The sequence below is a fragment of the Perca flavescens genome, chromosome 21 (assembly GCF_004354835.1).
Source record: "Perca flavescens isolate YP-PL-M2 chromosome 21, PFLA_1.0, whole genome shotgun sequence".
NCBI classification, from domain to species: domain Eukaryota; kingdom Metazoa; phylum Chordata; class Actinopteri; order Perciformes; family Percidae; genus Perca; species Perca flavescens.
Window position 1 is genome coordinate 20,891,921 of NC_041351.1, and position 15,460 is coordinate 20,907,380.

General features: G+C 40.4%; 1 protein-coding gene across 3 annotated transcripts in view; it reads right to left on the minus strand.

The window, feature by feature from the left end:
- frmpd2 (FERM and PDZ domain containing 2) overlaps nt 1-15,460 on the minus strand; it is a 38,830-nt gene that overhangs the window by 16,482 nt on the left and 6,888 nt on the right. For all 3 annotated transcript variants that reach the window (XM_028568068.1, XM_028568066.1, XM_028568067.1), the window contains exons 6-22: nt 15,265-15,340; nt 13,988-14,075; nt 13,529-13,685; nt 12,733-12,804; nt 12,253-12,427; nt 11,268-11,400; nt 11,031-11,169; nt 10,750-10,902; nt 10,467-10,652; nt 9,362-9,521; nt 8,834-9,023; nt 8,573-8,673; nt 6,509-6,589; nt 5,698-5,805; nt 4,796-4,912; nt 3,763-3,932; nt 3,005-3,103 (exon numbers count right to left, since the gene is read on the minus strand). In XM_028568068.1, coding sequence (XP_028423869.1) covers nt 3,005-3,103; nt 3,763-3,932; nt 4,796-4,912; nt 5,698-5,805; nt 6,509-6,589; nt 8,573-8,673; nt 8,834-9,023; nt 9,362-9,521; nt 10,467-10,652; nt 10,750-10,902; nt 11,031-11,169; nt 11,268-11,400; nt 12,253-12,427; nt 12,733-12,804; nt 13,529-13,685; nt 13,988-14,075; nt 15,265-15,340 — 2,205 coding nt within the window. The remainder of the gene's footprint in view (nt 1-3,004; nt 3,104-3,762; nt 3,933-4,795; nt 4,913-5,697; nt 5,806-6,508; nt 6,590-8,572; nt 8,674-8,833; nt 9,024-9,361; nt 9,522-10,466; nt 10,653-10,749; nt 10,903-11,030; nt 11,170-11,267; nt 11,401-12,252; nt 12,428-12,732; nt 12,805-13,528; nt 13,686-13,987; nt 14,076-15,264; nt 15,341-15,460) is intronic.

Consider the following 15,460-nt stretch of genomic DNA (forward strand, 5'->3'; position numbering starts at 1 on the left):
TCTGTTACACTGGGGATATTGAACTTTTGCTAAACTTTTTTTTTAATCGCAAATCAAATCGTAATTGCAATATCTGGCAGAACAATTGCAATTACATTCCCCCCCCGCCCAAAATTGTTCAGCCCTGTTCTGAATATATCAGATATTCTGATGTAGGCGGTAAAACAGTGTGCAAAGAAATGGTTTCACTATTTGTAGCAGCTCTGTTCAAAGTAGCGATGATCAGTGTGACGTAACATGGGCTGACCTCTGTCATCCTCTATTAATCTTGTCAGATCAGATTGTGTAGAGCAGACTTTGTGACCTACTGCTGGAGATTAGTTGCTATACTAATTACCCTAACTGTTCATTCCATTTAATGGTTTTAATTAAACTTTCTGTGGTGGAATGTAACTAAGTACATTTACTCACGTACTGTACTTAAGTACAAATTGAAGCTACTTGTACTTTACTCTTACTTTAGTCTTTTCTTTTCATTCCACTTTGTGCTTCTACTCCATGACATTTTTTCTCCACGAGAAATACTGTACTTTTTACTCCACTACATTCATCTGACAGCTTTAGTTTCTAGTTACTTTACACATTAAGAATGTTTGCATACAAAACACATGTAGTTTAAAAAATGAATTAAACTACCCAACAATGTATAGACGTACGAGACCAGCTGAAATGATTAGCCGATTAAACACAGAACCGTTTTGATCGTTTCCAGTTTCTAAAATGTGAGGATTTTTTTCTGCTTTGATTGCTTTTGCTTTTAATACATTAAAGGTGCACTATGAGTTCCTGCATGGTTTCAGCATGATTTCATTTTTGTCTCAAATCGTAGGCATCTCTCCTTGATCCGCTAGCTGCCTGCCCCCCTGAATCCACTGTGAAAAAGCCCGGTCTCGGGAGACAACACAGGGGTCATAAAGGTCAAACAAACAGTAGGGGCACAGGCTGTGCACCAAAATACAACAAACCACATTCCAGCCAATCACCGACAAGATGGTTGGGGGAGGGGGTGGGCGTTATTTACAGTTAGTCACGACAGTTACGGAAACGTGGGGGGAGGGGCGAGCTTGCTCTGTTTTGTTTGGTTTTTACTTGGAACATCAACAGAAGTGACGTCATGCAGGAACTCATAGTGCACCTTTAAGTGCGTTTTCCTGATGATACTTACATACTTTCACTTGTAACAGAGTTTTTTTTTTTACAGTGTGGTATTAGTACTTTTACTGCAGTAAAGGATCTGAATACTTCTTCCACCACTGCTTACTATTTAGGCCTACTCTTACATTGTAAAACCAAAATATTTTTGGATGCATATTTTGGTCCCCAGAAGTAGCTGCAGAGTGAGCGTTCACAGCCCACAGCAGTGACTACTTTTATGTGTAACAGGCAATGATGGAGTACTCAGGTCCCGGACTCAGACTCAAGTCTGACTCGAGTCGCTATTCTCTGGACTCTTGACTCGACTCTGGCTTCAACTCAGGTCATGGTGACTCGACTCGGACTCGACTCAGAATCCTCTTTGGTGACTCGGACTTGGACTCGAACACTGGGGACTCAAGACTTGACCCGGACTCGGCAGTTGGTGACTCGACTACAACACTGGCTCATGTATACATGGCGCCATCTTGGGAAAACAGTCATGACCAGTCGAACGACGAACACGTGTAACCAGTAACCAGTAACAAAGCACGGAGTTTGTGGTTCGACTGGTCATGACTGTTTTCCCAAGATGGCGGTCCGCATGTATAGGTGAAAGGTACTGTCTTTCTAAACTATCTTTTTAATAAACTGTCTGTACACTTACAAAGTCTCAATGCTTCGGTTTACATGTAGGGACCCTAATTATGCTACCGTGGAAGTGTGGCGCTATTTTGAGCCTTGTTAGTGGTATAGAATAGCAATTTCTTTTTAATTTACCTGTGCACCGATGACTAGCGTTATAAGCTAATCAGCGGTTTGCGATAAAACTGGTTCGATTAGCATGAAAACAAATCCCAGAGAACGGTCGACTCGGTACACATGTGTTATTTACCCCTAGGGTCATTTTGCGCCGGATTTGTCCTGCCATATGGTATAGTCTCTTGCTTTAGTTGTATATCTAGTGTTGACAAAAAATGTTGCACGTTTCCGATCGGTCCTTAGCCTTGTTAGCGCACATTAGCTCGGAGGACTAACTTAGTTTGTTTACTATATTACGTGAACGTCGCTGTCACCCTTAACAACTCGCCAAACCTTTTCAGAAGATTAACAGTTCTAAAAACATCCCTTGGTAGTCTATATGAAATAAGGAATAAAAATGAAAATATGTTTCGCTTCCTTAGTAGTCAGATGCCTAATATTGCTAAACTGAGAGCAAGTATCTCCACCATCCCATATTCACTGGATCAGAGATCTTTTCCAATTTCTCCAACTATGGCAACCATTTCTATCGTATGTGGACAGAATAAAGAGATCTCTACTATAGTACAAGGGCGTACACCCTCCTGTTGTACTGTACAAGCTTGACAAAATCTGGACTTATCTTTTGTAATGTTGATTTTTTTCCCCCTTTTTAAAAGAAAAACATTTTTATCTGTCTTATTTCCATTGCTTTTTGCATGTACCATAATTTGTCTTGTGTACTTTAATAAGGAGTACTTTCATTCTCAGTGCCCTTTGATAAGTTACACTCAACTTTTCTTTTTATTTGCTGAATCTGCTGTACTGTTGATGCAATGGTCCTTTGGACAAATTTGTATTATTTGTGAAAATGATAAATAACGTTATAAAAAAAAAGAAAAATAAGCCAAACCCGATTCAAATGATAAAATTCTGAGTTGGGTACATCCCTAGGAACACCATGGAAAGGATCATGGGACTCTACTCGTAATGACATTTTTTTTCTGCTTTCTTTTTGGCGCCATTTCACACATTGTCAAAATCAGTCATTTTAAATGATGTAATGCAACATTTCAGCCCAAAATATCATTCATGACTACATCTTCTACAAAATATTTCATGAACTCACAGAGATGCTCATTCCCAGACTTCCTGACATCTTTCTGAGCTCCACAGTAATCTCCTTCGGCTTCACACAGTTTACAGGGGGAGACGCAGAGCAGCTATCCTGAAACAGACAGAAACATCCCTCACTTCAGTCCTGTCTCTCTGTATGTCTGACTGCATACACACCTACCCACTGATCCATGCATTCACACACTTATTTACAGTCACAAGTCCAAAATCACCATCACTAGATAAAGAAAAATAGTTATGTCGGAAGTAGAGTATGCTGTTTTTATTGCTAACATTAATTCTGGCTTTCTATGTGGGGTCTTAAAGGTTGTAGTTTACTTAAAGGTCCCATGGCATGAACATTTCACTTTATGGAGGTTTTTTAACATTAATATGAGTTCACCCAGCCTGTTTATCATCCCCCAGTGGCTAGAAATGGCGATAGGTGTAAACCGAGCCCTGGGTATCCTGCTCTGCCTTTGAGAAAATGAAAGCTCAGATGGGCCGATCTGGAATCTTCTCCTTATGAGGTCATAAGGAGCAAGGTTACCTCCCCTTTCTCTGCTTTCTTTGCTCATTGTGGGACTGGCTCTAGTGGCTGTAACTCTGCACTAAGGCTGAATTTTGGGTAAGAGACTTCAGATACAGTATTAGGGGACCACTAAGGCCTATATAAAAGCATCCAAAAAGCAGCATGTCATAGGACCTTTAATGACCCTTTTAAATTAAGATACTGCCACAAAAACAGCTAAACCATCACCGTGATTTTACCTGTGAGCCGAGGACTCGTACGTCTCGGGGGACGTGAAGCCTGTTGCTGGTCTTTGGCGTCATCATGACCGAAACGATCTCATCTGAGCTGTCGTCTCCTGATCGGCCGTCCGTCATCAGTGTGCTCTGGGACTCATAATTTCCCAACACGCTGTTGGGACTGAGGCCCACTGTGGATAAAACCAAAGCCAGTTAATGCTTTACCTCAAAATACTGAGGTAGAACATTTTGAAAATGTTGACACACTTTTTTTTAGTATACTGGCCCCTTAAGATGCTGGAGCCAGTAGCCAGTTAGCTTAGCTTAGCACAAAGATTGAACAAAAGATAGTGGTAGTTGTTACACCCAAGTTTTTGAGCAGATAAAAAAAAAACATATAACATTTAACTTGGTAAAATTTTGACAGAGCAAGGTTACCTGTTTCCCACTTAGGGTTAGGGTTATTATTCCAGTCTTCATGCTAAGCTAAACTAAGCCAAGCTAAGGTCTGCTGGCTGGTAGCTTCATATTTAATATACCAACACAAGAGCGAAAAAAATCTTCTCTTCTAACTCTTGGCAAGAATACGTATTTATATTTATCAGAATCTGAATTGAAACCATACTGTTTAGCATTTAAAAATGTCCTACCACTTGAAATATAATGTGCTTAGCATCAAAGGGATCTGAAGCTCTGAAGGATCTGAAGGAGGATGGAATTTGTTTACACCCTAAAAGCAAGATGAGTCAACATAAACGGACATTTTGTACAAAGACAAACGAGTGGGATGATGATATAAAACCACACTAAAATGTTCAACATAATATTGCACATAACAAGAAAGAGCAACCCACTGCACCCATGCAAAAAACAAAACAGAAAAGGCGCTAAGCAGCACAAAGAAGAGAAAGGAAATCTTTTTTCAGTAATTTAGAACAGGTGCATCAGTAGAATAGGCCAAAAACAAAAAAGGGCAAGGGTTACAACCACAGTGTTATTACACACACACACACACACACACACACACACACACACACACACACACACAGATCACCTTTTGGCTGTGAGACAATGAGCTGCACCTCCTCAGGGCTGTTCTGCATGACCTCTGCTGCCTCGCTAAAGGTGACGCCCTCCAGGCTGACGTGGTTCAGAGAGATCAGTCGACCACCTGCAGGCAAAGGTCACAGTGAAATAGTGCCCGGTGTCCGCTAACAGTGGAGTTTGAAGACCCTCCCCTCTACCTCTAAACCCACGTGTGACCCTAAAGGCCTGTGATTAAACCACACTGACACCCTCCCATATACTCTCTCTGTCCTCCTTTGCACTTTACTACAGATTCTCTGCATACATTTTCTTTAAAACGCCCGGTGATGCTGGATGGATTTAAACGAAAAACACATACTTGACAATAAATGAGGAGTCTGTAAAGATTAATTTTTTTATGAAGAAAAAATATTCTCTGATTGCAGCTTCTTAAATGTGAATATGTTCTAGTTTCTTCACTCCTCTAACTGAATATCTTTGCGTTTTGTCGATTCCAGATCGATTCCATCTGAGCTTTCTCAAAGGCAGAGCAGGATACCCAGGGCTCGGTTTACACCTATCGCCATTTCTAGCCACTGGGGGACCATAGGCAGGCTGGGGGAACTCATATTAATGTTAAAAAAACCTCATAAAGTGATTAATCGAGAAAATAATGGACAATGAAAATAATCGTTAGTTGTGGCCCTAGAGGAGTCTGCACCAAAATGAGATATCCCCTATTTAAGTATAAGTATAAATGCCACTGACGCTTGTAAAATGATTAGAAGCACTTAAAACAGAAGGCATTAGTTGCGGTGTTGGTAAAAGTTTGATTTCTAAATGGGAAAACAAAGTGAAAATTCAGTGATACCTTGTACACAGTGTTAGCTGCTAAGGATAAAGTAAAAATGTCCAAATGATTCTACCTACCTGGTCGGATGCGTCCGTCCTTATCAGCAGGTCCACCAGGCACAACAGACGCAACAAAGATGCCCAAGTCATAGTGGCCTACAGCGTCTTCTCCGACTATCACTACACCTGTGTGAATACAAACCACAGACGTGTCAAGAATAGATTCTGACTTACTCACCACTTTACGTGGCTACTGTCAGAGTGCTTGCTTACATGATCTACATCATTTATCCCTATGAGCTTTGTTCACGTCTTTGGCTGTGAGTGCTGTGATCACCCTACGAAAACCACATGCACTCAAATTTAAACCAATGCAGTAGCATAAATGTGCACTACGACATTAAATGGATCACATTAGTAACAGCAGGTGTTACAAAGCATCCTAAGCATGCCTAAGTGGTAGACCAGTGCACGTCTATACAGTTAAATCAAAATCTTAAAGGAATATAGATTGGCCCGCCTATCTACAGCTAGGGGAGACCATGATAAGCCCTATTTCAACAAACGGTGGCGTATCCCTTTAACAATTCCTCTTGGTGTCTCTATGTAAAATGCTGTGTGTTAAAGCAACACCAAAGATTCTTTTGTGCCTTAAAATAATGTTTCCAAAATTGTTTCAATGGTTCATCAACTCGTAACAGGGTGAACGGAACTTCTGCATTCACTTTGCGGCCCTCTACCGGCTATAACCGCACTATGCAAGTTTGCCAGATCGGGTAGCGGATCTGTAGTTCGAATGACAGCGGTAGTGAACAATTCCGCTTCCAACCTGTAGGGGGACCGAAGAGGAAAAGGGCTTTGGTGTTGCTTTAAAGTGTGATTTGCTTACCCAGGCCAAGCTTTGGGTCTTTCTTTAAAGTAACACATATGACTTCTCTCTCGGACGATGACCCTAGTTTTCTTGGGGTTTCTGGAAGACACAAAGAATAACGGATCAACAATTAAAAATGTAACTTCATCCTAAAAAGTTGAAAATTAGCCGGCTGGGTAACACTGGCACATTTACAGAAATGTTGATGTGTTGATGTGTGTTGTCCTTTTATAAAATAAAGAATAAAATGATGGCTCAATGGTGTTTTTTGCCCACAACTGCTCCTTCCCGGCAGCGCTGCGACCGCTGCCTTCAAGGCACCTAACTCTAACCTTAATCTTAACCCTAACCCTAACCATAACCAGTGCCTCCCAACCGGCGCCTACCAGGCAGCGCTGCCTGGTATGCGCCGTTGGGGGCAAAAAACGCCTATAAACAAAATGATGCGTTCATCAATCATCCATCATTCATGTCGTATAGCAGCGGCATTCCCTAAGTGCATCATCTCACAACTACTGCAAGCATTGAATTATTCATGGAACAAAATCACATATGTGAGGAAATTTGATGGCCACAAAAAGTTCAGCAGTCGGCATCTCGGTAAAACTTTATCTGAAGCTGTGTTCATAAGACAGACATGACACCTGTCATGAACATGAAGGATTCTTTATGAATGTTTATGACTGCTGTCGTTAAGAGTCATTCGGTACATTTTGACACTTTTAATGCAAAATTGAAATTGATGTCTGTGTTATAACAACTTGTCATTAAGCAAGACAAGATAACCTGTTATAAATATGTCGTAATGTGCCCAATTATCAAACTTAGGGAAACTAATGTGTTAACATCACATTAAACTGTCACAAGTGGTTGGTTTTGACATTGGCTGTGATGAGACCAACAGAGGCCAGTTTAACGACAGGTAATACAGTACCGAGGTACCCAAAGGCTGCGTTAGCTAATAGGACAGCTAAAAGGCCAAGCTGACTAGCTAATGGCAGCTAATTACAGTTAGAAGCAGTTAGCGGTTACTTGAGCGACAAGTAAAGCTATGTGTTCATCACTCTGAAAATCCCCCGGGTACGGTATTCCCTGTTGTCAATCTGGAGTTATAACATTTAATATAACTTACATATACAGGACAGTTAGCATAATTCATAATCGCCTACATGGACTACATGGAATACGGTCAAGGAAAATATTCATGACACCATTACTGTATGAAAGCATTTGACTGTGTAATTAAACTTAATGGAATCTTTATGACAAGTCCATGTGGTTTTAATTTATTTGAGATCAAAGAAAATATTCATGAAACAATTATAATGGTCTCATGACAGCCAATGTAAAAACCAACCACTTATGATAATGTAATGGTAACACATTAAGCTAAATAGTTTCTGTAAGTTTAATAATTGGGCCTTCTATGACATATTTATAAGTAATAACATAATGATGTCTTGGTTAATGTCAAGTTGTCATAACACAGGGATTGTTGTCTTGGTTTATGTCAAGTTGACAGACGTCTCAAACAATGCCAACTTTGCATTAAAAGTGCCATAATATACTGAATGACACCTAATGGTATTCTGTCATTTGCATTCATAAAGATTCCTTCATGTTCAAGACAGGTGTCATGACATAGTTATGACAGTTCCATGTCAGTCTTATGAACACCCCTTCAAATACAGTGTTACCGGAAACTCTTCTCTAAATTTTAAACCAAAGTCCGGTTCCCCGCATTCCTAGGCTCTTTAGGCAATGGAGTTGCAGAGAATTTGTTAAGGATGTTGCTTCTTTATAGGCTAACAGGTAGAAAAAAAGGTTACACTTTACTTGAAGGTATCTACATATGAGTGACATGACACTGTCATGAACGTGTCATAAATATTATAAACAAGTCATAAACATTTATGACAACGCTTCTTTTAGTAAGTGTCATTGGGTTTTTGTCATGACAAGTTAGAGTTAGGGATAGGGTTCATGTGTCATGACTGTGTCATGACAGTGTCACGTCACTCTTATGTAGATACCTTCAAGTGTTACAGAAAAAAAAAAAAAAAAGTAGTATACTTAACATACCTTTGGCTGCTGGGGAGCCAGAGGGTGCTTCAGATCCGCTCCTCTGGGAGCTGGCTGGGGAACGCATACAAGTGCTGCTGCGCTGACTGATGGAGCAAGTACTGCAGAAGAAACACAGAAAACCAATGTAATAATAGTGATAGAGTGATTACACAATGCTGTCCTCTGAGAACAGGAAGTGCTTTTTTTCTGCTGCTGCAGTAGTTTGGAAGAAGCAGAAGAAGAACTGAAATTAGCATCAGCTGCTAGATGACTAAGTACCCCTGCTCATTGAGGCGCTGCTGTTTAATGCGGGCCTCGATCCTGGCCGTGACGTCATCACACAGCTTATTCAGGGACTCATCCTGAGGCGTGTTCAGACCGCTGTCATCCTGGGGCGTCTCTGAACAGGAGGACTTAAGCCGGCTGCTCTGGGAGCGACAAACTGCGGCATAACGCACACTGCTCTCCTCTGGAGGTAAAGGCAAAAAAAAAAAGAAATATGGAGGAGTGTTAACAGTCCACAAGACTGGGTTTCAGTTTTATCATTTTAATGTCTTCCGAGTTCCCCAGAAAAAGGCAACAATACTTAACGAGTTCTACTAATCAAAAAGCTTGCTTTGGCAATTGTCATCAATCAAACTTTATTTCTATAGCACATTTCATACAAATCAATGTAACACAATGTGCTTCGTACAAAAGCGACATAAAAACTTAGTGCAGTTATACAGAGTAAAATATATAAGAAAAAAAAGCAGCCAAAAAAAGCAGGGTTATTAGCCTGCTTTTAAAAGTGGTGCAGTAACTGACCTGAGACCAGGTTGTGGCCGAGCTGGCGAGAGTTCATCTCATTGTTAAACTTGTGTTGGGCTGAGCAGAGGTTGCACAGATATTTGGCTATCTTCGAGCTCTCTGTGATGAAGGTGTACTTCTTCTTGCTGCCCCGGCTTTCTAATACAAATTTACACCTCTGCAGGAACATGAAGGAAAGATTTATTGAAATTTCAAATGGTAAGATCCATTAAATGGTAAGATACATTAAAGTGCTCATATTATGCTCATTTTCAGATTCATAATTGTATTTAGAGGTTATAGCAGAACAGGTTTACATGGTTTAATTTTCAAAAAACACCATATTTTTGTTGTACTGCACATTGCTGCAGCTCCTCTTTTCACCCTGTGTTGAGCTCTCTGTTTTTGCTACAGAGTGAGGCATCTCACTTCTGTTCCATTTTTGTTGGGAGTTGCACGTGCGCAGTTGCTAGGTAAGCACTGCTAGCCAGTCAGCAGCAGAGTATGAGGGCGTGCCACGCTAGCAGCTAGCCTAGGTGAGCATTTTAACGTGTGTTACAAAGTGACGCTGACGTTGGTCAGTGTTTTCTGTTGGAGATTGTAAGGGGTGGTTTGGGGTAGCCTCGTGAGACCGTCCTGATCTCGCGAGCTCCAGTTTTCCACTCGCAGATCAGTCTGGCATCTTGAGATAGAGAAAATTTGGAGCAGTTAGCCAAACGACCGGGCCAATCAGTGTTGGTTTTGAGTTGGGTTAGGTGGTGATAGACAGATGGTTTATCCAATCAGCTATCCAGTATTTTCAGACAGCGGTAGCCCTAATTCTGTTAGCCGCTCGCTAATGCTTTTTTTCTCTTGGATCCTTCTTTTGGAATATGGTCCGGGAACCTGAAATAGTGCCTTTTATTCCTAAATTCTCGTTACACAAACGGCAAATATCCTTTACCGACGTGTTGCTTGCTTGCTGAGCTAACGAGCTATGCTTTGCCTGCAGCAGCAGGGGCGGGCTTGTGGTTGTATTTTCATACGCTTCGTGGATCTGATTGGTTGATTTTGCCCGTCTATCACCAACCATAGGTGATAGACAGATGGTTCATCTTCTTTAAATCATCATCATTGGGCTCACATTAGAGGAGATCGCTGTTGTCTCCCTCCAGTAGAAAGTCTGACTGGTGGATCGGCAGCCATCTCTAACCTCGTAGACCATGGCTCCTTTGGCACAAACCCCGAGGATGATCTCTCCTTCTAAAGGCTTTTTCTCACGCATCACACGGTGGAACAACACGCCATACTCAGGCAACTGCTGACACACCTGAAGTGACAAATACAGAGTGGTAAGCGTCGAGTGATATTAATTGCAGCAGCACTCGATTGCAATTTTCATTATCAAATTTTAGGTATTTTGCTACCTTGAGGAACTCAAGCTCTGATTCGTCGGTGAGCATCTGGGCGTTTTTGGTGTGAAGTCGTAGCAGCTCCCCCTGAATGTGAGGCAAGGCACGTTTCTCCATCACGCTCTTGGAGACATACTGGTCGGGGCGGTAGTAGTTCCTACCGTACACCTAAACACAACAGATTGAAACCATTTCCATCCATTGGCCGTAGATGCTGATTTTTTATTGTTATAACAAGTCATGTTTAGAGGGCTCCTTCGAATTGACGTGTTTTGGTCAAATTTGTGGTGCACAACCTCAGGCATGCAGTCTCCACACTCGGCCTGCAGGGCCAGAGCTCCCAGGTACAGCGCCGTCTCCTCGTGGCAGGACAGCCTGTCCTCCAAAAGGTCTCTCCTGAGCTGGAGGTAATACTGGTGGCGGGTCTGTTTGTTCCTGATAGAGAAGACCGCACGCATTCAAAGGATCCAACTTCATGAGGCAACCTTTTGTAACATTCGTTTTGTAATACGGTGAGAAAGAGAAATACTTACAAAAGAGATATGTCATTGACAAAGAATTTGATCCTGAAGAAAAGGACAAAGGTGGTTGTAGGCACTTTCTTCCAGCTATCTGGAGCAACTTTGGAAATCTTGGCATCATTGTCCACAAAGAAAAACTCATTATCTGACCAGAGAAAAGAATAAAGACAGAAACTGTGAATTGACATAAATAAAGTATGACTTCTAATCTACCTACACCAGGGTTATTCAAATTTGTTTTACCTATTTAGTGCATAGAATACTAAGCTATTAAAATAATAATTGCCAGCATGATTTTAAAAATCATCTTTTAATGTTAAACTTACATGTGGCATAGTGAATGCTTAGGATGAACTGGATCTGTGGATGGATATCTTAGTGACTACCTTACGTATAGGCCAGTAAGCCTATCATCAATGGGGATTCACAGTATATTTGCTAATAATATGTTGTATTCATGTTAATACAAGCAGGCTCAAGACCCACCTGTTTAACTTAGCTTTTCCGTGCCCAGTCACACGTTAGTTTTATTGTGTGTATGAGACGGTGTGTGTTGTTGGTGGGTGTGTGTCTGTGGGTGTCTGGGGATGCATTTATGTGATGGGGGTGGGGGGTCAATTGCTTTTAACTGTAAAGCACTTTGTGCTGCATTTTACATGTATGAAAAGTGCTCTATAAATAAAGTTTGATTGATTGAATACATTTTAACTTTCAAACCAAAAAAACTTTCAAATATTAACAATAATTTGGAGGTCCCCCCTCCAGTGACTCTAATGACCCCCTAAGGGTCCCAGACCCCCTGTTGATGATCTCTGACCTACACCACACAAAAGGCCCATACAACAGGCTTTCGGTGTGTTTCCCACCAGCGTGTAACTTACATCAACAAATTACAACACCTGAATAAAATACCTCAAAATGCTCTAGTGTTTATATAAACTGCTACAAACATGTTACAATCAGACAAAATCTGAGATTTTTTTTTAAACCTCTTTACCGTCAATATAAGCAAGGCCAAAGTAGAAATGTTCCACCAGGTTGGAGTGAGCCACAATCATGTCAAAGACGTCCCCTCCTCTGGATTTCACCTCACACTTGACCAGGATGCTCTGACCGTTTGGCATCACCACACTCAGCTCTCTCTGAGTGGTTGGAGATTTCCCTTTTTTTGACTATGCGAGAGGGAAAAAAAAAAATGTTAAGGACAGAATGAAATCAAAATGAACAATCAGATGCTAAATGTGTTCATGGTGAGAAATGATCCATGCAGGGTTGCAGAGTAATGCTTTTCCCCCATATACTGTATATACAAAAAGGATAGTGGAAATGGTTGTTAACAAAGTTCAGGGGTTTCAAGAAGGAGATGTTAGCATCATTATCCTGAGATGTGGGCTACGTTATGCTACGGTGTGTCCCTTCAAACCACTGTCAATGCCTCCAAACTCTCATAATTTAATTTCTGTTTGCAAGAACTCACCACGATGGAGCCAGGCAGCTCCAAGACAACCACCGGCTCGTCTAACATTCTAATAAACTCAGGACCCATGTCCTGCAACAGACAACAAATAACAAAAACAAGATTTTGGATGAAACGTGATGAGATATTATCTTATTGTTATATTATTACACTGTAAAAACTTTTCACCTTAAATTCACAGTAATATATTGGCAGCAGCTTCACCAGTAAACTACTGTTTTTTTACAGTAAGTATGCGGTTTTTAAATGTTAAGGTATTTTATTGTAAATAGACATGTAGTTTCTTACTGTATTATTTTAATTTACAGTAATATACTGGCAGCAGTGAAATTCCCACCTTTTACTTTAATTTGCCAAGATGCATTGGTATTAACAGTAAATACCTGTAATCGTTAACATTCGCAGATAGTGCTGTAATATTATTTGGTTACACTTTACTTGAAGGTATCTACATAAGAGTGACATGACACTGTCATGAACGTGTCATGGACATTATGAACAAGTCCTAAACGTTTATGACATAACGCTTCTTTTAGTAAGTGTCATTCGGTTTTTGTCAAGTTAGGGTTAGGGTTAGGGTTCATGTGTCACGACTGTGTCATGACTCTGTCATGTGTTCATGACAGTGTCATGTCACTCTTATGTAGGTACCTTCAAGTAAAGTGTTACTTATTATTTTTTCTTCCCAGAATGCATTGCCATTCACAGTATGATCCTGTATGATAATGTGACATTTTAGCTGTAAATTTACATCAAAGGTTTACAGCCATTACGTAACATGAATAATCTGGCCCACCTTCACTTTCTTGTCATTCAGACTCATCGTGGACTCGAACTGTGCGAGGGATCTTGAGTTGGCATTTCGATTGCCATCCATGTACGGACTGCAGGGGCTGCGGTTCAGCTGCTGCCAGCTGTCGTAATTCTCCCTTTGTCGACCTCCCGAGGGAATCCTGGGAAGAAAATGAGTTTTCCATTCTCAGTCTGATGGGAGTCAAGATCTGTCACTCATGATTCGATGGCTCAAACATCACACATTTCATTTCATTCTCTTGTGGGGGGTTTTGTATTCCCAGCACTGTCTTTTTACTTTTCCCCTCATTATTTTATCATTAAAGCACATATCATAATTGAATTTAGTTTATTTTGAAGTAAACACATGTTTATACTGTGTCTTCTTACTGTGAAATGGGTTCATGAGAATGTTTGATGTAATAAAATAACCCTCTGTTATAAGGTGTGTAATGCTCCCTACCCTGTGGGCTCGCATGGATAAGATGCTCCGGAGAATGTTTGTGAAATCTTCTTCTTCAGTGCACGTGTTGAGTTACTAAAAGAGCTTCCTGAAAAACAAATTGGTATGCAATACTTATGTCCACATGAGAATATTATAACTTTCACATTTGGCATGGTAAATATCTAAAAATGTCTTTCTGTGTTTTTTGCTGAGAGTTAGATGAGAAGATTGATACCACCCTTATGTCTGTATGCTAAATATGAAGCTAGAAACAGCTAATTTGTTGTGAACCACGCTAAGCTAACCAATCGGCTAAAGACTAGAAGTAGGGGGAAATGGCTAGCCTGCCTCTGTCCAAATGTAAAGAAATAAAATGGCTAGTAGCTAATAAATATGTAAAAAAAAAAAAAATTGGCAAGCTTAGGAGGCGCTGGTAGATGGTAGGCTAGCTGTTTCCCCCTGCTTCCAGTCTTTATGCCAAGCTAACTGGCTGCTGACAGAAATGAGGGTGGTATATGAAGTTGCAGCCAGCAGACAGTTAGCTTAGCTTAACACAAAGTCAAAACAGCTAGCCTTGGCCTGTCCATAAGTTAAAAAATCAACCTACCAGCACCTCTAATGCTCATTAATTAAGACAATAATTAAAAAACAATACATTTTTGTTTCATGGGGGAATAGGCTATATGTGCCTGTGACTATTTCCTGGCTGGGAGCAGTGTCTTTTTTGGCACCGTTTCCTGTAAATCTCACTAATTTACACCTTAGGGTTTTTGTATTGATTTAAAAATTGAGATTAAACGTGACCCGTGTTAATTTCTTCACCTATTGACAGAGCCATGCTAGCTGTTTCCACCTGTCGGTGGTAGCTTCATATTTAGCATACAGACATGAGAGTATCAGTCTTCTCATCTATCTCAGCCTATTAACAAAAAGGTCCAACTATTGCTTTAAAGTAGGGCTGGTTTTGATAAATATTGTCAAAATTATATCAAAATGTATATCGTAAAAAAACAGTGGCCGAACTGCGTTATGGCAATATCTACGTCATTTGGGTGACGCTTTACGTTCTGATCTTTGCACGTTATTTTCATTTTCCACTAAAGAAAAATTATTTAAGTCACACAGGAGTATTCACAAATAGAGTTATTTAATATAGATTATTTACTTATTAAATTGCCAGAAAAAGTACTATATTGTGATATTGAACACAGTACAAGTAATTTACAGAACAGGTATGTATGCTGTAGCAGATGGAAAAATAATGCAATTTAATTTCAGTTAAACTTTAAACTTACTGTGCAATCTGTCCCTGATCATTTGACTGCGGTCTGTTAGCCGGGATCCATTTTCAGCCATGGACATGTGATCAACCTGCAAAGACATCACTGTCCAGCTCAAGGAAACAAGCAGAGAGTTTGTGCTATCAGTAAACTTAACAAAAACTACTCAAAACCAAACATAACTTCACCTAACCCGCTAAAAAACCAAAAC